Source organism: Carassius gibelio, chromosome B15 (genome assembly GCF_023724105.1).
Source record: "Carassius gibelio isolate Cgi1373 ecotype wild population from Czech Republic chromosome B15, carGib1.2-hapl.c, whole genome shotgun sequence".
NCBI classification, from domain to species: Eukaryota; Metazoa; Chordata; class Actinopteri; order Cypriniformes; family Cyprinidae; genus Carassius; species Carassius gibelio.
The window spans coordinates 19894370-19918137 of NC_068410.1; the positions used below are offsets into that span (position 1 = coordinate 19894370).

The following is a 23768-nucleotide window of genomic DNA, read 5'->3' on the forward strand; positions in this document are numbered from 1 at the left end:
AGTGATATTCCACTGGTTAATTTTAGAAACTTTTAAACATTACTTTCACTGTTTTAATATACAGTCATGGCCAAAAATATTGGCACCCTTGGTAAATATGATCAAAGAAGGCTGTGGGAGTTAATCCTTTTGATCTTCTATTTTAAAAAATCACAGAAAGCTAACCTTTCATTGGATAATAAGAATTTTAAATGGAGGGAAATAAATGTTTTTCTCAGATACACGTTGGACACATTTATTGGCACCCCTAGAAATTTATATTAGTAAAATATCTCTGAAGTATATTCCCATTCACAATTTTGAGTATTTCAGGGTGATTATGAACATTAAATTATCCAGCCATTGATAAAATAAATATAAATAGGAGGGAAAACAAGTCCAAAATTCCCCTGATCATCCATCACAATGAGAAAAACCAAATAATATATTTCTGATGTGCAGAAAAAGATGATTGAGCTTCACAAATTAGTGAAGTGGCTTTAAGAAAAGAGCTAGAGCAGTGAAAATTCACATTTCCACCATCAGGACAATAATTAAGAATTTCCAATCAACAGAAAATGTTAGGAAACTGCCTGGAAGAGGACGTGTGTCTATATCGCCCTAAAACACGGTGAAAAAGGAGAGTTTGAGTGGCTACAGACTCCAAGGACCACAGCTGGAGAGTTTCAGGAAATAGTTGAGTCTCGGGGAATCCAAAAACAAACTCCAGCATATTCATTAATCAGACACGACTTGAACTTATATGGGACTGGCTTCTATAATCAGATGAAACTAAAACATGAGCTTTTTAGCAGCAAACACTCAATATAGGTTTGGTGAACACAGAGGTAAAAAGTACCCCGTGTGTAAAATGAGATATACTGTAATGCTGTATTTTTGAGCTGGAGGTCCTTGACATCTTGTTTAGAAACATGGCTTCTTTGATTCTATCAAATATCAACAGATAAAAAAATCACTAAGTGACTCTGTTAGAAATCTTATAATGGACCATGTTTGGATCACTCAGCCGTACAATAATCCAAACACAAGCCTCAAAAACAACACAGAAATGGTCACTGAGCACAAAACCAAGCTTCTGCTATAGCCATTCCAATCCTCTGACCAGAACCCTACAGAAAATGAGAGGAGTGAACTGAAGAGAAGAAGCTGGGAATCTGAAGGACATCAGGCATTACGGGAGAAAACTCACAGCTGGTAAACTGGCAAATGGAGGTTTCAAAAAGCATTAAATAAAAGGCTCCTGTTAATTGTGGCCAATGTGTAATAGAGAAAAACATTTATTTCATGATATTTCCACCCAATTTGCCTTCAGAAATCATTCTAAGATGCTGCTCAAGAAACACTTCTGATTATTGATATTTATGTGGAAACCATGACACATTTCCCCCCAGGATTCTGTGATGAACAGAAGGTTCAAAAGAACAGTATTTATTTAAAATAGAATTTAAACAACAACTTAAAATTAATTACTGTCATAACCAAATGCAACGTCAATGCTGAATAAAATAAGTTTCTTTTAAAATAACTTTGATTACATAAATTATAGAATTAATAAATAGCAAAAGCACAGGTTTAATGGAATTTATTCATATTCTGCTACTATAAAATAAAGACAAGAGACTGATTTTACAAGATTTATTTTATTAACTATAATACAGGTCACAGAAGGCCTTACTGTTTATACACCATTCCCATTGAGACTAATTACCAACTTCATGGCAAATAATGACATGTATTTGTGTTGATCTAACTTCATTTCTTTAATTTTTTTTTCCCCATTCAATTTTTTCTTCCTTTTTTAATACTGAGAGCGGCCGACCTCTCTCCCTGACCTGGTCTTCAATCATGCACTACATCATTGTGGCCTTTACATCATTCACAAAAAAAAAAGGACTTAAAAATGCTCTCTCATTTTTTAATTATTAAAAATAAAACATAAAAAGAACACCTTTTCTATCACCATTGACTACAGGGCAAAGTGTCAGACCCCCTAACGTACAAATAAACAACAATTCTGAATATAGTTTTGCTCCTTTCTCCTTTAACTTAACAGACAATCTGTCACCACTGTTGAAAAAAGAAAAAGAAAAACAATAAAGTGATGCAGCCAAATAGGATTGCTCAAACAATGTCACATTTTTAATACACGTTTGTTATGTCACTTTTAGTCGTCTTCCCCCTCCCTATTTTTTTTATTTTTTTTTGCACAGTCTTTTGCTGCGAAGGACAGTCGGCTCTGAAAGAATACATTGAAATACACAGAGAAAGCAGCATTCATACAAAGTACCAGGGCCTTATAGGCCACACAGCTCCCGATTTCCCAAAATATACCAGTACTCCTGCTCTCTGAGGGGAAAAGACATAGTGTTTAAGCAAGAATGATTAAAGAGTTGCAGCTCATTACAGCCAATCAGAAGTCAGAGTAGATGTGGATTGAAGTTAAAGAGGGACAGGGCAGGTGTGGTTCACTCAATGTTTTCCAGAGAGAGATATGCACAAAAAAATGAAATGAAATCTGCTCTGGGATACATTCTGTTTTATTTTATTTTCTTTTTTTCATAAATGTGATTTTTTTTTTCAGTTTGACAGCATCTGCCTGCTTGGAAACCACGGCTCACAACAACCTGACTCTTTTCGAGTTGAAAACAACACAAAAGCCACAGAAAATGATCCATTATCTAATCTGAAGCAATTAAATGTGTGAAGTATAAGTGCTGGGGAATACTGATACAAACTTGAAAGCTAAATGGCAGCTTTTTTATTTTAACCATGTGATTGTGAACGTATCCAGCATTTTCTGGCAAAACAAAAAATAACATTAACGTGAATACGAGCTGAGTTGCAATACCTGCTTTGCCCACTGGGTGGCGCTCCAAGAGCCCACAAACCGAAGTCTACTCACAAGCAAACAACATTAACTTTAGCGTTCCCCGAGTGTTTTTTTTCTCCTAATCTTTTTATTTTTAAAAACGTCTGGCATGTTATAAACAATGTCATCCTTCGGAGCTCAACTCTGAAGTAGAGACATTTAGTCAGTCTTGACAAAAAGCTCATATTCTCTGATAACGCACCACATGCTGTTTTCAAACACACTGAAGACTTTATCTTTTCCGAATGCCTTCACAGTTATGCCACTATCTTCACTCTCATCTCCTAGGCTTTCACGGCTCACTGATTCAATGCCATCAGAATAGATACAGCACAGCGTCTCCTCGAGTGCAGACTTCCTTCACCTTCCAGACCTGTGAGGTAACTCTTGATTTAGTGCATACCTCTCCTCTAAAACCCAGGAGGACCACAGCCTAACCCATCCCTTAGAACTCATCACTTAATGGTTCACCCATAATGTGCGCAAAAAGTAGTCCACAGATCTAACATGAGGAAACTTCCTGCAAACGTGTAATATGAATAATAATACAGCTCCCAAATGAACAGACAGTGATCACAAGATCCTCGTGGAGCAGGAAACCGAGGGTTGTGTGGACATTCTGCAATAAAAGAGGCATTAGTCTTCCAGCACGTTCTGGAGGAAAAGACTTCAAATCCCAGAATGCTGTGCCACACGAATCCTTTGCCAGCCAAACTAGATCAAGTTCGACAAGTTCTAGTTTTGTCTTTTGATTTGTGGCTCTATTTAAAAAGTGGTTTCAGGATAAATAAAGGCGAGGGATATGGTCGTGTCGCTGTGTTGAAAAAAAAAAAAAAAAGCATTTATTTTTTTGTAATTTATAACAGTGGTCTAGAGTTATAACAATAATCTGGTGAATATATAGGCCACCCTGTTGGCCCGCTTTAACCTTATTTCAAGGAGGATGCGTTCAGTCAGTGGCCACCCGAATATGAGGTGGGCTTCAAACATCCAATCTCCCATTGGTCGCCGATTGACGAAGACAACGCCGGAACAGCAAGAGTGCGACATCTACATCAGATGAACCCATTAAAGATCTGGGCTTGGGGTTCCCACACTTCATGTGCAGTTCTCTAAATGTGTGTGAGGAGCATAAAGGGCCAAGAACAGAGCAATTTATAGAGGAGCTTGATGCAGAGAGAGGGTGATGAAGTGTGGTTGACGTAGCTCATGTACTCTTGACCTCTTTCTTTCCCGTTCCTCTGCTGCTTGGGATAAGTCAGGCACGGCCGTGCAATCTCCTCGGAAGTTTCTTCCATTCGATTAATCTCTTTCAGTGCTCCCAGAGTCCTCCGCCTCGTCTAGGGCTTCACAGCGTGTGTTGTTCTGTAGGGGTGTGATGGGGGTGGAGCGAAGGCAGCAGGCTCTGGATTGGGGGTGGAGAATGGGGCGGGGATTGTTGGGCGGCGCCGAAGGGCGGGGCTACAGGTTGTAATGGGGTGTAACAGGCAGAGTAGGCGGAGCCTGGTATAGAGGAGGCAGAAGACAAGGCGGTGGTAGGCGAGGCGGGTTGTCCGGGCAAGCCACTGGGTGTGTCGGCCAAGGGCTGATTGTGGAAGAAGAAAGCACACTGGTGGATAAAGGTCTCGATGACTGTCTGGTAGGTGCGTGTGGCTGTCAGCGCGTCCATGGTGGTGAAATCGGGCCGCATCAGTGTCGGCCAGAAACAGATGGACAAGTTCTCGCTGGTCATCAGGTTCAGGCGGCTGTTTTGACTCACCCTGAGAGAAAGAGAGAAACAGTGAGAACGGAGAAACATTCGTGTGAGCGAGTTTGATCGTGTCTTGCCCTGGGGACGGCTCCGATTCTCACTTGTTCAGGTGCGTGATGACGTATTTGAAGACCTCGTAGTTTTCTCGAGGGAACCTGCGGAGCGCGTCCTTCATGGTGTGGAGGCGCTGCTCTCGATCATTGATTTCTGCAGGGGGCAGAGAGGGAACACGGAATGAGACACAAACCCATTTATTTTCTTTATGCTTCGCAGGTGTTCACACAAATAGATCGGAGTCAGTCTTGACGATGGCTTCGATGCTCGAGGACCTTCAAGACCAGTGTTTCTGTAATCTCATCGTGTCCTATTCGATTCTTTCAAGTAAAAAAAGGCACAGACCCCAAGCTATTAAGTATATACAGATATATTTTTAATTATTAACAAATGTATGTACCATAAACGCATTATTAAACAACATGTTCAACCCTGTTATCATAATGATCCATTCCTTAAGTTTCCTTAAACTGTAACATTTTGGAAGCAAAAATGTACACCCTTTTAACTGGGAATACAAGTGTACATGATTCAATTTTTTGTGGTTTCTACACAAATTGTAGATTTGACTACATTCGTCAGGCTTAACTTTCAACCCTGTCACCCAAGTTCTGACAACAGGGTTGTATGTTGCAAATAATATACTGTAGGGGGAATAAAAATGCATCAAAAATGTAAATGCTTTAAGTAAATGCTGTTGTATAAAGTACTAGAAGTATAAATATGAAAAAAAGAAAACAAATCAGATTTTAAATGGGCAAAATAATAGATAAGAAACTCTTTAATTCCCGTGTTTACAGTTCAATAAAATAAAGGCAAATTTATTCATAATTGAAATTCAAAAATACCAATTTAAAAGTTAAATAAAAAAACTAAATCGTAAACGGACTCATAATGCTCCATAACTGTGCACCAAATTTGTAGAAAATAAAGCTGAACACTAATTGAGACTTTGATTGAATGTGTGTGTAGAAACTGGATCACTCTATTTACTCCAGATGAAATGTGAGTGGGGACTCTTCCCTAAAACTCTATCCGTGTTTGGCTTTGGGACCTCGGATTGCTTGGAAGCGATGCTTGAGGAAGTAATTCAGGAATAATGAGTTCTGATATGCACAAAGGAAGCAGCACACTCCACCTAAAATCAATAAACAACAACTCTAGGGAGGAGTAACTGTGGAAAGGTGAGTGTGTTTGCATATCTGCGTTGCATGTGTGTGTCTTCCCATCAGTCTCATCTGGGGTGACCGAGGGATTGTTCAATAAAGCACAGTGTCTCACACACACAAACAGTACATGTACAGAAAAATTATGTAGTGTGTGCAGTCACACACACACACACACACACACACACACACGCCCTGGGTGCAGCGAGCTTGATGGTTGCGGTGAGTCAGAACGGCTTACATCAGCCCTTAACGCTGTGAGCCTTGTGTCAGAACATGTGACCACTACGGCAGATGTGTTCCTCCCTAGTCACACACACACTCTGATGTCAGTGTTACACACATATGCGCACACACACACACACACACACACACACACACACATCAGCATTATGCATCGTGGCCCCAGATGCAGAATTACTGCAGAAACTCGAAGGAAAATGTGCAAAAAACACTATAATGCCAGTTTGTTGCTATATGGTAGCTAGCTAGAGTGATTTTTAGGGCAGTGTTTCAGTGTTTTTTTTCAGTTATAAGAAGCCCTATGTCATGTGTAATAATTGCGGTCATGTCTGTAATTTGTCATGTAAATGTTCCCCAACAAAGGACCTAGCGTATTCCACTGAAGACAGAGATTCTGTGATCATATTAGTCCCCTACAAATCTTTATCTCTGTGATTGCCCAGGATTTGTTAGGGTCAAATATTATTTTTTTCAAGGTTTTGGTTTCCTGCACGCATTTTTATCCATCTTTCGCGAAGAATGTTAGTGTTTTGATAGTATTTTGGGTGCTACACACCACACAACTATACAATTTGCAGAAAGAGAAAGCTGAAAACCATCAGAAGAGTGAAAAAAAACCGACTGATTAGATGGAAATGTAAGAACCCTCTTACTTTTATGATATATAACGTCACACAAAGCCTTGACATCATATCCCGGAGACAAATCAACAAATTTGAGTAAAATTCCAGGCTTCATTTATAACGAAATTTCTAAATCACATGAGCTCCCCAGATAATACTAATCCTTTGCGAATAAGGCACGCTCATCTCGCACATGGGCTTTGAATTTTTCCATACACAACGCACAAAATTTACAAACACAGACTGTTATTTTGGAACATCCATATTAAGTGCATTCAAATACATTTTTGTTTGTATGTTTTAAAAAGGTTCAGCTGTATGCATATCTAAGCGCTCAGGTCAAAACTTAAGTATATTTTGGGCTTAATACTTAGGATTAGGTACTTGAATGAAACCATGACCTGTAGTATCAGTAGTAGAAATAATGCTCTCAAAACATCAGGACATGTGTATTTAAAACCTAGCCAGACACTGTTTATTTTGTGACCGAATATGCAAATATCATCTAATGAATAAACCACCGCCGCCACCGCCAGTCAGAAAATGCATTAATTTAAATATCCTATTGAGACGTCTAATAGATGGCAGATCAACAAAGCAAGGGATTATTCAGAAAGCCTTAAAGCCGTGCAGGTGCTTCCTGTGTTTTCAGAGACTAAAACAGAACAAGCCTGCTGGGCTCTTGCCATGGCGTCCAGTAACAGACGGATCAGAGCGAAGCCCCGCCCACCTCCTGTGGAGAGTGACACGACGGTCAGGTGACCTGCCAACTGTCCTCTCCCTCCATGATCCCTTCCTTCTTACTCTCAACTGGCTTCTGTACTGTTCTTGCATGAAATAGTGTCTGGTTAAAATGTAATTGTTACTATTAACAAATGGTTGCTTATATTTAGGGTTAAGAGTTTCCACGACCCACTTTCTTTCTTCTGAGGAACATGAAAGAAGATATTTGGAAGAATGTTGGTAACCAAATAGTTTTACCATTAACTTGCATCGTATGGACAAAACGAACGGTGACATTTTTCCAAACATCTTCTGTTGTGGAAACAAACTCGAACACGTTTGGAACGACGTGCGCGAATAATGACAAAATTAAATTAGGGTGAACTAGGGTGAACTATTCCTTTAATCTTTGCCACGTAACTTGTCCCACACATCAAACACAACTCCGAACCGATTAGCAACCAAAGAGCAACGCCCAAGCAACCATTCTAAAACACTCAGAGCATTATTATGTCAAAAGTTGCACAGGCAAGATCCCCCTAACATTATCAGCACAAAACATACACACGTATTTTCGATTTTTTTTTTAAACACAATGGCTCAAATTTATTAGATATGTTTGATAGATTAAATTCACAAAAAAAGGTGTAACTGACTCAAATGATCATTTTCTACGGCCATTTGAAAAGCACTAAGATTTTATTCTGATATAGCAGATGTATATACCAACATTTTTTACACTTCCAAAATGCCTGAACGATTTGACCAATCAAATGCCCTCTTTTGTGCTTTACTCCACCAGTGCAGGTTTGGGTGTTACGCTGAATCAGGCCTGCTGTTTGTCAAACTATTTAAAGCATGGCAGGACTTGAGAGGGCTTGTTTATTGAGAAACAGTCTGGAGTGAAGGACTAACGGCAATCTTAGGCTTAAGTCTCATTGCTTGTGTGTTGCTGGCTTGGAGCGATGCCCAGAGCAGACAATGCTAAACTTCAGACTGAGAGAGAGAGAGGAAGTGTGTGTATTGAAGAACAGGGAGAGAAGTCTATCATACCGCAACAGGAAAACACACTGCAGAAACGCAATCCATTTCAACTCGCTGGCTTATCCCTTGTTTTTCGCTTTCTCCCAGCTTCACACACAAGATTTCTCTCCAGCGCACACTAACCTCAGAGGACTACAACCAAGCACTCTGCTTTCTGATGGTAAACATCTGGCCATGGAAAATCTTCCCTGTATCAGTGTTTTTATTGATCGTGCTGATACTCACTGAAGTCCTCCACCAGCTCCGTCTGCATGCTGTAGGGAACCAGAGGATCGGGCAGCTCTGAGAAGAAGCTCTTCATCGCTCCTGCCACCGTGTTCACAGACATGTCCTTCTCGATCAGGTCAATGTTAGGGTCTATAATGAACAGAAAGAGAGAGAGAATTCGGTTAGACTTTTAAAGGGAAGTTTAATCATTCCTGAAATACATTTTGTACCAAGGAACTGGCACTGAGATGAATGGGAAGGCAAATGGACACATTTTTCTAAGAAGTACTTGATCCATTTCGTAAAATCAGAGACACAGGATCATGTGAACAATCCCTGACAGCCAGCTTCTTCCAAATGCAGTTTCTTTGTTCACACAAGAGGTCTTTCTGAAAGCACAAGCCCCTTATAATCAAACCTGTCCACTCTTGCTGTCTGGATGCATCTCTGATCTCTCTTCTGATCCAGCGAAATCTGTATCTAATTGGAGAATACATGCTCAGCATGCAGGCGTGAAATGAGTGCACAGGAGAGGGTGAGAGCTTACGAGCCGCAAACAAAACAAGCGCCGATTAAAATCACAAAACAATTTTGATCTCCGCTTCAGCTAATATGACTGAGCTAAAGCTACAGACAGAGACAAGCACTCCACATTCGTATTACAACTGTAATCTTTCAGAGCAGCATGTTAAATCCAGCTGACCCCGGATCAGTTACTCTAGCCGTCCTGATTGTATTTCATCAGAGATCGATAACGGCTGCGTAGCACCTGATTGTGAATCGTCTGACATTTCTCCAGAGTCGGCCGGGATGCTGCTGAGCACATACCTGAGCAGTAATTTCCGCCGTAATTGTATTGTCACCTGGCTGTGCGGGGTTCTGATCGATCAGACACGAGCCTTCGCCTTCTATTAGCTCACGCCGATCCGAACCGGGCCCGGCCAGATCAGTGGAGCGTGTGCGCTCGCGGTTCATTACCCAAACCAATCTGCTGGTAATTAACTGACCTTCTCTTCCGGCACAAACACACAAACAGAAGGACGGCACTGTGGTGATGCACACACACAAACACAAACACACACACACAGCACACAACAGTTTCTTTAGAGAGTTAAATGAAATTAAAATGAGAGATTTGGGGATTTTAGTCCATGTCTATTAACTAATAAAGCACATGAATATTTACGTAAATATTAATAAATATTCAAAAAAAAATTTTTAAATGTATAAAAATAGCATATTTTATTAATTATTTTTATATTACATAATATTTGTATATAAATGATTTTTTTTATTTATAAATATTATATTCTGTTCTAGATTAAAAAAAAGGTTAAAATGTGATAAATTGGTCAAATTTGAAATACAGTACGCCATCACTGACAGAAAACATGTTTTTGATAGAAGTCTTTTGTGCTCACCAAGGCTGCATTTTTAAAAAATAAAAAATACAGTCAAACTGTATATATATATATATATATATATATATATATATATATATATATATATACTGTATATATACTGTATATATCATATATCCATATATATAAAATCTCTCTCGGATCAAACAAATCCAGGCTTGGTGAGCAGAAGATAATTCTTTAAAAAAATAAAATAAAATCGTATTGTTTAAAAACTTTTGACTGGTAGTGTATATATATATATATATATATATATATATATATATATATATATATATATATATATATATATATATATATAATACCACCATTAAAAATAAGCAAACGAAAACAGACGCTGTGCTGTCTCTTCACAAGTATGCACATAATACAAACATATTCTATGCGCTCTGACATTATGCTTTCATAACGGCCCTCGGTGGGCCGGATCAATAGTTGTGGATCAGTCCCGGTTAATTGAGCTTCTCTGCTCTACAATGTGCTCATTGACAGAAATGTGATCCATGCACCGAGGAATAGCAGCCATTTCTTTGAAAGCAGCGAGGTCAGCCGGGTCTGCTGTGACTGGCCCACTCAAACTCTTCCCCAAGGCAAATATGAGTAACAGAGGGCTGTATGTACGATGATATCCATGAGATGTCTTTAGATTATGCTCCTACAACATCAGGGTAATGTGAGAGCATGGAAGTTCATGGAGAGAGAGAGAGAAACCATGTGGTGGGAGTCATTGCTCTTGTTATACTTTAGTGATGTTCTTAGATTTACAAGTTTTAAGGCGTACTTTTGAAACAGCACCATGGTATTATAATGTTTTTAATGTTTTTATTAAATGAATCTGCTCATTTGTTCACAAACTGGACTCCATTAGCTTTATTGGACGCAAGACAATGGGATTATTTTGTGGTCTATGGACTTCTCAGTTCATTCAATTCACACCGCAAGATGCAGCACAGGTAAAATGTGATTTTGTTGACTGAGCATTTAAATGCATTATTTGCGTCTGTCTGACTTGAAACATTCCCAGCACCGAATCGTTTCAATTTACCCCTACTAATTCCATTCCTTGCCATTTCAATTTATGCTCTACCCCACTGTTTCTCTTTAAATCAGATATTGGTGCATGTAGCTGCACTACATTTTGTTCTATGTATCTGCCATGCCAATAAAGCACACAAAACAGAAACTCAAAAGAGAGATCAAAAGAAAGGTCATGTGACTCACCTTGGTCAAACTGCCGCTGCATGCTTTCCATCTCGGCCTTATTTCCACTCACCCTGTAGATTCCCTCTGTGCTCAACCCTGTGAGAGAGAGAGAGAGAGAGAGAGAGAGAGAGAGATGACTTTAATTAACGAGTTTTGCACTCCATTCCTTTTGCATAGTCTCAGAGTTTGATAAAGGCCAACAAAATGGTGTTATCTCCAGCTCAGAATGTACAATGCATTACACATATTTAATTTATATCTGAGGTTGCTAATTGTGCGACCACACTCCGACTGTCAGATCTTCACTGTTTGACTTATCAGCCGTACATGAAGAATGAGGGCTGCCACAGGAAGAGAGCAGCTTGCGTTTTGTGCCCCGCAGATGCAAGAGCCAGAGAACGGCTCCGCTTGGCCCATCTCACCCAAGCAGAGAGAAAACAAGTACATCGATAAAGAGGAAGACAGAGCGAGAGGCAGAGAGACACTCTCGGAAATGAGTCGGCGCGTTGCCGAGGCAGACCGCATTGATTGCCTCACCTCTCCTGATCAATTATCCATAAAAGCTTTTCTGTGGAGCTGCAGGAAGGGAGATGTGTGTAGAGAGGAAGGGTGTGTTTATGGCCGAGGGAAAGAACATGAGGGAAAAAAGAAAAGGAAAGAAAAAAGGCTAGAAAAAGACTGAAAGATCAAGATTCATAATGCGTTATAGATTTGTACTGGTCATAAAACTCTACTTTTGATGTGTGAGAAATCCACAAAGGGTCGACCTCGTCTAACAATCATTTCAAAGTTTCTTTTAAAAATAGGCTCAAATACGATATAATTATGAACAGCCTATGCAAAAAATATTTTGTTTTTATTTATAATACATTAACATCGTTAAAAATAAACCACAACAATGCCACTGTATTTTAATGCCAGACCGCAAGAGCGCCTTTTTTTTTTTTCTTTTGTGCTATTAGTCTTCTGTTGTTAAATAATTTATTTATTTAGAAATGGCAAAAATATCAAGAATGAAAAAGTAATATGATAAATTCTCAAAATCAAACAATACACAGTTAAACACAAAAGTATGTAGCTAAACAAACAAGTAACTAAAAAAAGTCAATTAAATAAACTATTCAATAATTTAATTACTAACTACATACGTGAATTACTAAATAAATATATAACTATAGATATGTAAAATAATAACTAGGTTATGTAAATAACTAATTACCTGAAGTGAATATACAGACAGACAGACAGACAGACAGACAGACAGATAGATAGATAGATAGATAGATATCAAACTCACGATAAATTCATTGTTTTTTTTATCTAAATAATGGTACATTTCTGATGAGCTTATCATTTCTATGTTGATGTTTCAAATGCACAGAATTTACAGAACTATGCTTAACATAAAAAGAATGTTAAGTGGAAACACGCTGAAGTATGTTCTAACTGAAACATCAATTCGAAATAAGCTAATCAGTAACGTTTACATCATATACCATTATTTTCTAGAATAAAATAAAATAAAATTTGGAGTCTATGGTATATTACTATGGTATCTGTTTGTCTGTCTGTCCACTGAATTGCCCTGAATTTTAAATCATCCCAGACAAGAATACACTACTATGTAAACAAAAAAATTGTTTTGATGCCCATTTTATAAGCCAGTTCTTCAAATGAGCTTTAATGAACTTAATTCAGATGAGCTTTCCAACTAACAAATCGTACAAAAGGACTCAAGACTATTCATTCACAGCTTAAACCAAATCCACAATCACCATCACAAACTCAAGACAGCTAAAGAAAACGTTGAAAACGAACAGAAGCCTCAGGAATGCACGAGGGAGAAAGAGAAACATCCTCTGAAGGACAGTCAAGGACAATACAAGGAAGCCGCCATATTTCCAGTTCATTATATAATTTCTCTCATGTCATCTCATGTCCATCACTCTCAATCTATTGGCCTTCAAAATGAACGCTCAGTCCATTAGAACAGTCAAGAGAACGTCATGTTAAGACATTTAAAAAAATAAAAATAAAAACAGCACTTTGAGTCTCATGGGCTTCTCTGAAGGAAACTCACCATGACCTTTTTGCATAAAGCCCTCCTAATGCACAGATAACCCTGCAACATGTCCAAACAAACCCCCGCCGCTTCCTGCCATCATCTTCAGCATATCCTCCAGGGCCCAGTATCAGCAAACTCAGCATTTCTTCTCCTCCAACGTCTGTCACATTCCTTCCTTCCCTCTCTCAATAACTAGGACTGTTTCTATAGAGCCATTTCATTATCTGATTCATATTAAAAATAGGGTCTGATTGATGGGTAACAGTTGGTGGCCTCTGGGCTGAGACTATATATACTATGTATCTCCTGTTCCCATGCTGTGTAGAACTGGACTGATTCTGGAACAGGTCCTGCTGCTATGAAAAGCAGTGAATAATGTGGAGTGTGTGACCCCAGTGGCCCTAAAACAACCAACACTCATTTATCATACTATCCCATTGCTACAGTGAGAAAAGGACTGACAGATAGAGAGTGACGGGAAAGAAAAGTTAAATGAGAGACAGGTTTACCTAGAAGAATGAACAGGAAATGAGACGAACAATAGGAGAACGCAAGTATTTTTGGTCCAGAGGGCATTACGGAAGGGACGGAAATGGATCCCTATAGAAACGACTGTATACTGTATAAATCTGTGTTTTCATTTCTGCCCCATCGAACACAGAAAAGAAATGGGAGAAAATGTGATGATTACTCAACAATGAATTTGGCCTGAAGCATTTACAAAATACCACAGAAGTTTCATAAAAGTATAGAACATAAGGATACGTGGGTGAATAAAGAATGACTGAATGTTTTGATGGTTTCTGGACTCATTTATTTAATGAATTAAGTGATTTAGACTAGATATGTGCTACATGCTCTATCATCCAAAGGTTTTGGGTCAATAAAAAAATGATACTTTTACTTAGCAAGGATACATACAATTGGAAACGATGCATTTGAGAGAGGCAGGGCAGAGAGGACCTACAATAATGTACTGTATTTGAAAAATAGGTTGTTGTTTTTTTTACATTAAAGCATGTCAACATATTCTGTTACACCAAATGCACAAAATAATGATCTTTATAAAGCACCATATGACCCCTTTAATTAATATTAACTTTTTTGAATTTGCATTCAGCTATAAAAGAGCTATATATATACATATAGCTATGTAAATATAAACCGACTAGCCGTTTTCATATGACTACAGTGACCAGTCCCTAATTTATACAGCTAGAGGTAAATTAAGCTTTTACGAGGCCCTGAGATACACAGTGTTGCCTGTGTAAGCCGCTATGACTAAGCACATCTTAGCTGAGATGTCAGACTGACATTTTTCTTCAAAAGCCTTTGTAAAAGCAATTTGGTGTAATTCTGATAAGGTTGTATTGTTTTGATGGGTAAGGCACTGTGAGTGAGTAAGTGAGCGAGTGAATGTGTACCCTCTTGTGTTTATGCTGAGGGTGCTATCAGCAGATCATGCTGTAGGCTGTTGTAGAATCCAGTTCCACCCACAGAGCACCAAAAAAGAGCTGAGCGCGAAAGATTGTTCACCATTTCTGCTATGTGATATCGATCTCAATGAGGGAGTTATCAGGCAGAAAATTACCGCAAGGGGTTTGGCAGCTTACACACATACACAATGAAACATAAAAAAGGCGGGAGAAGGGCGGGGGGGAAGAGGAAATGGAAACGAGGGACAAAGATCAGGAGCTGAATCAAGAAAACTATTAATGGCACTGCCATTGACTCCGCTCTGCCCCCTAGTGGTTCACACATTTGATCTAAAGGGTAGGGTTGAGTGCTATCTAAATAGATACACTTCAATTATGTTTGTAATACATAAAAGCATATAGTTGCTAGTGCTAATCCAGAAGCGCACAAAGCAATGCAATTTTGAGATCTGGATCCGTGAACACGCCAACATTTGACTAACAGGGGCTCATTGTACAGTAAGTTGTGCAGGGTTGTCTTCATTTGAACTACAAATGGACAGATACATCCCACAGGGAATCCTGACGTGTTCTCCAACACTCAGCATTACAGAAAACCCCAGCCGGAGCAAATGCACTTGCTCTCAGTTGATGAGCTTAATCCTTGGAAGCTAATGGCGCTAATGCTACCGAGCCAAATCAAATCACACACTTCAGCCAGAACTTCAGCCTCAAGTTTCAGTTACTGGCTTTTAAAGGAATAGTTACTGGTTTTAAAGGAATAGTTTACCCCAAAACATAAATTTGCTTACAGTTTACTCACCCTCGGACCATCCAAGAAATAGAGTTTGTTTCTTCATCAGAACAATTTAGCATTACATCGACTGTTCACCAATGAATGGATCCTGTGAATGGGTGCCATCAGAATGAGAGTCCCAACAGAGACTTCCTCCAGTGAAAAAAAGTCCATCACCATCAACATCCTCCAACACATTGTTTAAGAACTGTCTTGGACTGTTTTCACTTGTAAACTGTGCTTGATCTGAGCATATTTCACTCCTGATTCAGATTTAACTTGGGAACGCAATAATATAGACAGAAGACTCTTATTCTTAATGGTTAAAAACATCTTAATGATTAATTTATCACAAACACTCAGCTTTTCACTTCACAAGACATCAATTGATGGACTGGAGTAGTGTGGACTACTTGTTGATTATAGTGATGTTTTTATCAGCTGTTTGGACTCTCGCTCTAACGGCACCCATTCACTGCAGAGGATCCACTGGTGAGCAAGTGATGTAATGCTTAATTTCTCCAAATCCGTTCAGATGAAAAAACAAGCTCATCTACAATTTCACTGGCCAAAGGGTTAGTACATTTTCAACATTTTCATTTTTGGGTCAACCAGTCCTTTAAGGGCAGAGGGGTGAAGGTGTAAATAGTCATGGCACCAGTGTATATGGGATTCAAATCAGCATCAGATGGCATGTTAGGCGAACACACTAACAAGAAAGTTGTTACCCTAACTACAAGCAGATAGACACTTTTATAATATTTAATTGTATCCATCCACCATATACAGTACTGTACACAAAATATATGTACTCATTCAACAGTCTTTTGAGTTTGAAAACCAGCTTGGAAAACACTGCTGTTTCATAAAAAGACTCTTTGAATTCAGCATCTGGCTAACTTCAATACTTCACTCCAGAGTAACAATACAAAATACAAATGTGCTGCTTACCTGTAGCCTCAATGTAACGGATACACTTTTCAATGAAGAGTGGAATGGGCCGCTCTGGTGAGACAACGTTTGCCAAAGGAACACCGAAGTAGTTACTTTCCAGAGGTTTGGACAATGATGACTGACGAGCCTTTTGCCGAGTTTTCTGAAGAAGACGAAGACATTATTTGCTGGTACAATAACAATAGCTAGGTTGGAGCCACAATTAAGCACATACAATGTCTCGACAGGTTTAATATAAAATACATCAACAGGTTTTGACAAATAATTACAATATTAAAATTAAATGTATTTTAACATCTTAAATGTCAAATGTTACTAGAACATAATTAAATGCAGTGATTCTTTAGTGAACTGAATACATAAATCCATTGAAAACCCCTACATATCAGTTGATTAAAAAACAAATAAATTCTAAGACAAGTTTTAATATCATTTGTAGACACTTAATTTTATATTTAGCATCTTATGCAATGAAATTCATATTTTTAAGTCATACTGGAGTCCAAATACTGTGCATCAGACCACCCTAAAGGCAGTCAAATCATTCACATTGTTCCAGCAATTTGACAGTCTATACTAAAGTACACTGGGTTTGACTTTTGGGTTTAGAGCAGGAGGATACACTATTCAGACCTCCCTCTGCACCTCCTGCCGTCCCATAATGCTCTGCATCAGGCATCATGGCTCATTGGATAGTATGTCTGCAGTACTGTCAGACAAGAGAAAAAAGCTATGAAGCTTATTAGGCCAGAATCTGTCTGCTCTATAGCTAGAAGGAAAGCTGGCTTCCTGGTACATCTGCAGGTCAAAGCTCTGCTTCTCACACATTTAGGAACCATGCCACATTTGCCTCCCTCTCTCTCTCTGCTTCTCCTTACATTTCCCACTGCTTACTCATTTCTTATTTTCAGATTTTACCTAAATCCCCACTGGCTCCACTCAATAGACGTTTACATAATTACCTCCCTCCCCTCTTCAATCTCTCGGTAATGAATCTGTGCTCCAATTACAGTTCACAGGGAGTATTACTGGGATGGCAATGTTATGCAAATGTTATGTGCTCACCCTGCAATGCAGGTCACACAGCTACCCAGACCAAGGCACACAAAGAATACCAGCTACATCATGTTTATAACTGCTACTCCACCCATTTGCAACTTCAGACATGACAGGATACTAATGTTACAGTGTGAATTAATCCAATGTTTGGGTGTGCTATGGCTCACTAACCTCACAATCTATGCACAAAGTATTTGCAAGCGGTGGAAAACTACATTGAAACCAGTCTCCTGGCATCTCCACCATGCAACCATTCACTTGCCAGTTGCTGGTGAAAAGTTAAAGGGGGCATTAGAAAGGAACTAGGTGATGGTGGAATTTAAAACATTCCACTTGTTGAGTGAGGAGATTTTAAAAGGCTGAGTGAACATTTCTGGCTTTGCCATGCAAACATATCGAGAAAGAGAGAGAGCACAGATGGGACAGTACACAGAAACAGGAAAGGCTTATTCGAACTCCTTTAACATCAGAAGGGGACAGACTTTGTTGAACAGAGCTTAAACCAATATAGACCCCTGGGGCTAATGGGCTGCTTTATGGATCAGTCCCATAAGGCAATTGATGCAAGCAAGGTGATTTAACCCGATGGCCTCATTCTAACCCCACTGAAGTAATAAAGACACTGCTGTGCAATGAGAAGGACTGGTGGCTCAATCCTTTCATATGCCCTCAGGCTGTCACATGCTCTAGGAGAACAGCAGTGTCTGAAATTTCTGCTTGTGTGAATACAGTGTATTATGGAAGTGATGGCTATAATAGTACTCCAAGCAAAAAATAATTAAGATTTTACAACTATTTAGCAAAAAGCAGACAACTGCAAGTGAACAGCATTCAACCGCCTTGCAAAAGATTCAGAAATAAAAAAATAATATGTCTTGTCTGACTTAAACACTTTTAAAAATGGACGTGCACCACAGCATAACCAAAAATCAACCTTGATCGAAGTTTGGCACACAGGCATCGAGATAAACTAAAGGATCAATTTAAGGATAAAGGATAAACTAAAGCCTGTGCATCCATGACAAAAACAAAAAACAAAAAAACAGCTGGGTCTTTTCTCAGTGGATCGACTTTCTGAAAAATTTGGTAAAAAACATCCTATCAGGCTATTGCTCCAAGACTGTAACTTGCATTTAGATAATTGTTCAAAGACTTCCCCTAATCCTGGATGAAGCTAAATGCAAGAAATAAACAAGGGCATGCCACCATTACTCTAGATGTGTCTTTTGACAGACCCAAAAGGGTCTGTCAAACACTGACAACATCTGACAACACAATACACAAGTGTAGTCTAAAAAAAAAACACACCATAAATTGCACTCTTCAGAATCATATATAAATAAAAATGAAATAATTATGGCAATCTTAAAGAAAATTAGCCTATATAAATGTGATCTGAAGTACAATGAATATATTTAACAAAAAAGAACACCACAAAATTTACCTTGGTATTTCTTCGCAGACTTCTCAAGATATTCCTCCTCTTTGGGTCCTCGCCTTCTTCATTCAAGGAACTGTCCCCTTTCTGTGCAGCAAGCTCATCTTCTTTAGTCTTGGGGAGACCTCCAAGTTCATCATCACTGCCAATGAAGCTTGAGCGGTAGTTGCTGAACTTTCCAAGACGTTTGGACCGATCACGATACAGCCGAGGTTTAACTCCAAGAGCAGATAGTTTCCGTCTACGTTCCAATGAACTGCTATCAGCCTCACTGTCTGATCCATTTCCTGCACCATTAGAATGGCTCTTGTTTGCATTGCGAATAGTGATGATCTTGCCCTGTGTGCTGTCATGTGGTACAGAATAAATATTTTCCTCCTCTGTGGGACGGGGCTTTGCTACTGCATCCATGGGCTCAGCATAGTCAGATGGATCATAACCACCTTCAGTTGCTGGTGGCCAGGTGACTGACGGTAATGAGCGCCTGTTAGGTCCATGTAGGCTCAGGTCCATGTATGAACTGATGTTTGAGGGTTTAGGAATGTCAAAGGTGACATTGGGCTTTGGTCGCACCTGAGGTGGGACTTTGTTGTTAAGCTTGTTTTCAAAAGTTGTGATGTCAGAGATGAGCGAGAAGGCATCACCCTCCATATCTGGGAGCTTAAAACCTCCTCCATGGGCCAAAGTGCCATCTTCCCTTAGGGTGGTATAAGGTGGGGAGGGCTCGATGTCATCCTCTGAGTCCAGCAATGTGATGCTTGGGGAGCCACATCGAGGTGAAGAAACATTTTCATTGGTGACATTGTCTGCAACATTGTCATACATATATGTTGCCTCTACAATGGTTTTCTTCTCCACTACCTCCTTAAAGAATGGCTGGAAGTGGTCTATCCGATGCAAGCCTCCCACCACCCCACCAGGTCCACAGATTACAGAGTTGAAACGGGCGTCAATTTCATGGGCCAGTTCTTCCCCTTGGCCAAGCTGCTCCCGGACTGCCTCGGAGTCTGCAAGTTCTGATTGAGTCTCTGCAACAGCAAGCAACTGCACTGGAATAATATCTTGGACCTCACAAAGGAAGGCACAAAGGGTTTCCATGGAAGCCTTCCGTTTGGCCGAGTACACTGCTATGTAACCATGCACTAATCTGCTTTTACGCAAGGAAAAAGATGAGTGGTAAGATAGAACAGTAAGATCAATGCTTTGCCTTTGGCCACCAATGGATAAATCCAACACAACTGATGTTCCACTGGACAGACTGGAAGAGGGGCGACAGTGCTGGGGCAGCAAGAATGGTGAAAGAAGCTGGTCAACATCATAAGTATCTCCACACATCAGACACATTACGATTCGCAAGTCACCCTCTGTGCTCTGCTGAGAGTCTCTGTAACCTGCAAATGCAGGTAGCGAAGGTGGGGAGCTACTGCAAAGACTAACTGAGGGTCTTCGTGTCTCTAACAGACCTTTGAGTATCTGGTTTAAATGTTTTTCATTTACATTGCGACCATAGCCCACACCTGGAGAAGCAGGCTCTAAATAACTGCACTGAAATTTGCCAGCCACTTGTTGACCTTGTTGGATCAGGCTTTGTGCCGTTTCACCTCCAATGTCAGAAATTGAACCAACACCTCTTTTGGTGACCAATAGAAGAGACAAGGGAAACTGAACTAGATTGGGATCCCTTCGACTTATGGTTGACTCTCGTAATTTCTCAATACTATCAACAACATAAGATAAGGATTCCTTTGAATTGTAGAGGCAGAGGCAACCGTGTGGGGCAAAAGTGGGGGTATGGAAGGAGTTCACTGGAAGGCGTACATTTCCCTCTATAGGTCGAAGAGCCAGTTCATAAGTCCTTCCATCTACCACGTACCGTTCATCATTGGTGCACAGGGCTCTGATCTCATTAGCTAACTCTCTTGCAAGTCCATCTTTGCCAAGGATCACAAGATTAATTCTGTCTACCTTTCCCTCACCAAATTGTGATTTTGAGCTCCCATCTAAGCAATATCGAGTGGGAAAACGAAGGGCTAAGAGTTGCTCGATTTTGCCATCGACACAATGAGGACTGCTAGGACAGGTTTCCTTAGTAGGGTGGTAGACAAAATGGATATGCTTGAGCACTAGGGCATCTCTCTCAGCTTGAAGCTTTTGCAGGGCCTTGAACCTCTGTTCCTCTCCAAGAACCTCCTGGATGGCACCCATTTTTTCTTTACTGGGCTTAGCATCAACTTCAAGCTCATAGAACAACTCAGAATACTCCAGTAAAAGTTCTTGGAAGTCCTCCTTGGCTTGGTCAATAATAATCTTCTGGTATTTGTTATAGATGTCAAGGTACTCAGGCTCCTCCAGCCACTGATAGAACTCCTCAGTCATGATGAAGCTACGAGCTTCCTCCCAGGGTTTGCCAGGTGTAACAAATGGCGAAGACGCAAGTTTCTCTTTGAACTCCCATTGCATTTCTGCCCGCTTTCGTTCATTGCGCAGGTGTTCTAAGTGAGTCTCATAGATTTGCTCTGCTGCAGGGGTTTCCAAAAGATCCTGGGGAATGCGTTCATCTGCCATGTTGTCAATGTGTGGTGTAATTTCCCAAGGAGTGTCATCCAGCACTACAAACCAGTGGGAGAATTCCCGCTTAGTCTCAAGAACTTTCTGTACTCCTGACCAGCTCAGGTGATCAATCTCATCCAGGACTGGAACCAAGGAATTGAGAGCCTGTGGGAGTGTGCTGAGATAGATTTTACGCCGTTTTTCTATATGCTCTTGCTTGAGCCTGTGCACATGCTGCTGGAATAGTTTTTTGGCCTTGGAAGTACCCTCAAGGAAGACATACTCTTTGTATTCAGGGGATGTCTGCATTCTGCGGTTGATGTTGGGCCATGTTTCATTATGGTTCTTCACAATGCGGTTTACCAGCCACTCATAGCGATCCTTAGAGGACGCTATCTGCTGACTCTGCTGCTTGAGTGCTTCAAAGTATGGAATGATCTTGTGCTTCCCTCTACTCTTATCTATCAACTGCACCAAGGTAAGAAAGGCAAGGTCAACATTAACGTTAGAGCGTGCCGAGGTTTCAACAACCTGCAAATTCTTCTTGGCCAAGGCAAAGGTGTGTGAGTCTTTGATGTACCGCTCAACCCCTTCATCACACTTGGTCAGCACAAGGACAACTGGCTTCTTGGTCTTAGCTAGCTGGTTATAGAGATTGGTCACAAACTTGATCTGGTCATCAAAATTTCGGTTCATTCCCCTGCTCACATCTACACAGAGTAAGAATCCATCCACTGAAAGCTTGCCTTCAGGCATTTGCTTTTGCTCAAAGTCTTGCTCTAGTCCTAGCTGATCTGTGCAGAAATACATAAGCTTCTCAGCAGAGGCTAGTTTGGTGGAAGCTGCCCGCTTGATATAGGGCTGTAATGCAGTACTTCGATGTGGCTGAAACGTTTGGTCATCAATGAACTCGGTCTGTTCCACCACATGCATTCGGCACTCAGCGCCCTCCTCCAACATTCGTACCGCCTCGCCCCAAAACAGGAAGTGGTCATTGTTTACCACTCTACCACCAAAGTCACTTGTGCTTAAAACAGATGTGTGGTCCAAATAAAAATCATCAGCGCTGGGGCGAACAAAGCGATTACAAAGGCAGGACTTTCCTACCCCACACTGCCCCTTTTCCTTTTCAGTCCCGGACAAACCTACCACAACAAGATTGTAGATTGGTGCCCGGGCATCTTGTTTTTTTGCCATCATCATCGTATGACAGCACTCATTTTGCCATTCCCAGAAGCTCTAGTTTGAAAGCTGCTGGGCTGATGTTCCATCCAAATGCTTTCAGGCTTGGCAAATTATTTAAAAAAAATCCCCGAAAGTCACTTTAGTTTTTTTTTTTTTCCATGCAGTACCTGTATGTCCAATCCCATTAATGATCAAATTTTAAATCCGCAGTCATTTGGCCATTCATGATTTTGGCAGAGGTTTAGAAGGGAAAGAAGGGAATAGGTTTGGGGGTGGGGGAGAGGAGTCCCTGTGGACTTAGGCAGGTGTGCAGCAGGTGGTATTATTCCAGCCCATCTCCTCTCTTTAGGGGCACTCTGACACAGAAATACTGTAGTTTTCAGGTTCAACCAACCTGGATCTCACCCTGCAAGAAATAAAAGAGAAATTACAATTAGAAAGTTACTACAAAATAGATACAAAGATAATAATTTATCCCTCACATTTTCATTTATTAAATATCTAAGACTACTTAGAGGATAAATAATTTTGGTCAAATTTGACCAAATATAACTATAAAGCTATAAGCTTTCACATCAAGATGAATGACTTTATATTGGCTGTTCAAATTTACCACAGTACAGTAAGGGCTAAGTAAGTGCAAAGTCACAAGGATTTTGATTATTTTGGCACTACCAGTTCCTGTTTTATTTCATCAATTGCCCAGGGTTGTTTATGCGTAACCTAAAGGTATCAATACCAAGGTATAAGAGGCTGACATCATACCAAAGCCAACATTTTTTAATTGATTCAACCCTTCAAGGCATTACATTCTAATCCCCAAACACACACAAACATACACACAGATGAAAGCTGTGATAAGTGCACCAGAGATTCAGTTTTAATTGGGCAACCAGGGAAACCCAAAAGGGAAAACCAGGGAAACCAGGGAAACCCAACAGTCTCAAAAATTATTTTCAAAAGGTTTTTGCTTTAACAAAAAATTACAACTGCATTAACATAA

General features: G+C 40.0%; 1 protein-coding gene and 1 long non-coding RNA gene across 5 annotated transcripts in view; one reads left to right on the forward strand and one right to left on the reverse strand.

Moving 5' to 3' along the window:
* Positions 1-1624: 1624 nt before the first annotated feature.
* Positions 1625-23768, reverse strand: part of arhgap35a (Rho GTPase activating protein 35a) — a 73540-nt gene continuing 51396 nt past the window's right edge. For all 4 annotated transcript variants that reach the window (XM_052576608.1, XM_052576611.1, XM_052576610.1 and 1 more), the window contains exons 2-7: positions 19037-23171; positions 16531-16675; positions 11322-11399; positions 8698-8829; positions 4721-4826; positions 1625-4629 (exon numbers count right to left, since the gene is read on the reverse strand). In XM_052576608.1, the coding sequence (XP_052432568.1) occupies positions 4218-4629; positions 4721-4826; positions 8698-8829; positions 11322-11399; positions 16531-16675; positions 19037-22783 (4620 nt within the window). In that variant the 5' untranslated portion in view covers positions 22784-23171 and the 3' untranslated portion in view covers positions 1625-4217. The remainder of the gene's footprint in view (positions 4630-4720; positions 4827-8697; positions 8830-11321; positions 11400-16530; positions 16676-19036; positions 23172-23768) is intronic.
* Positions 4582-5601, forward strand: LOC127972811 (uncharacterized). Its single transcript, XR_008157155.1, has 2 exons — positions 4582-4728; positions 4893-5601. It is a non-coding gene; the product is annotated as an uncharacterized LOC127972811 (long non-coding RNA).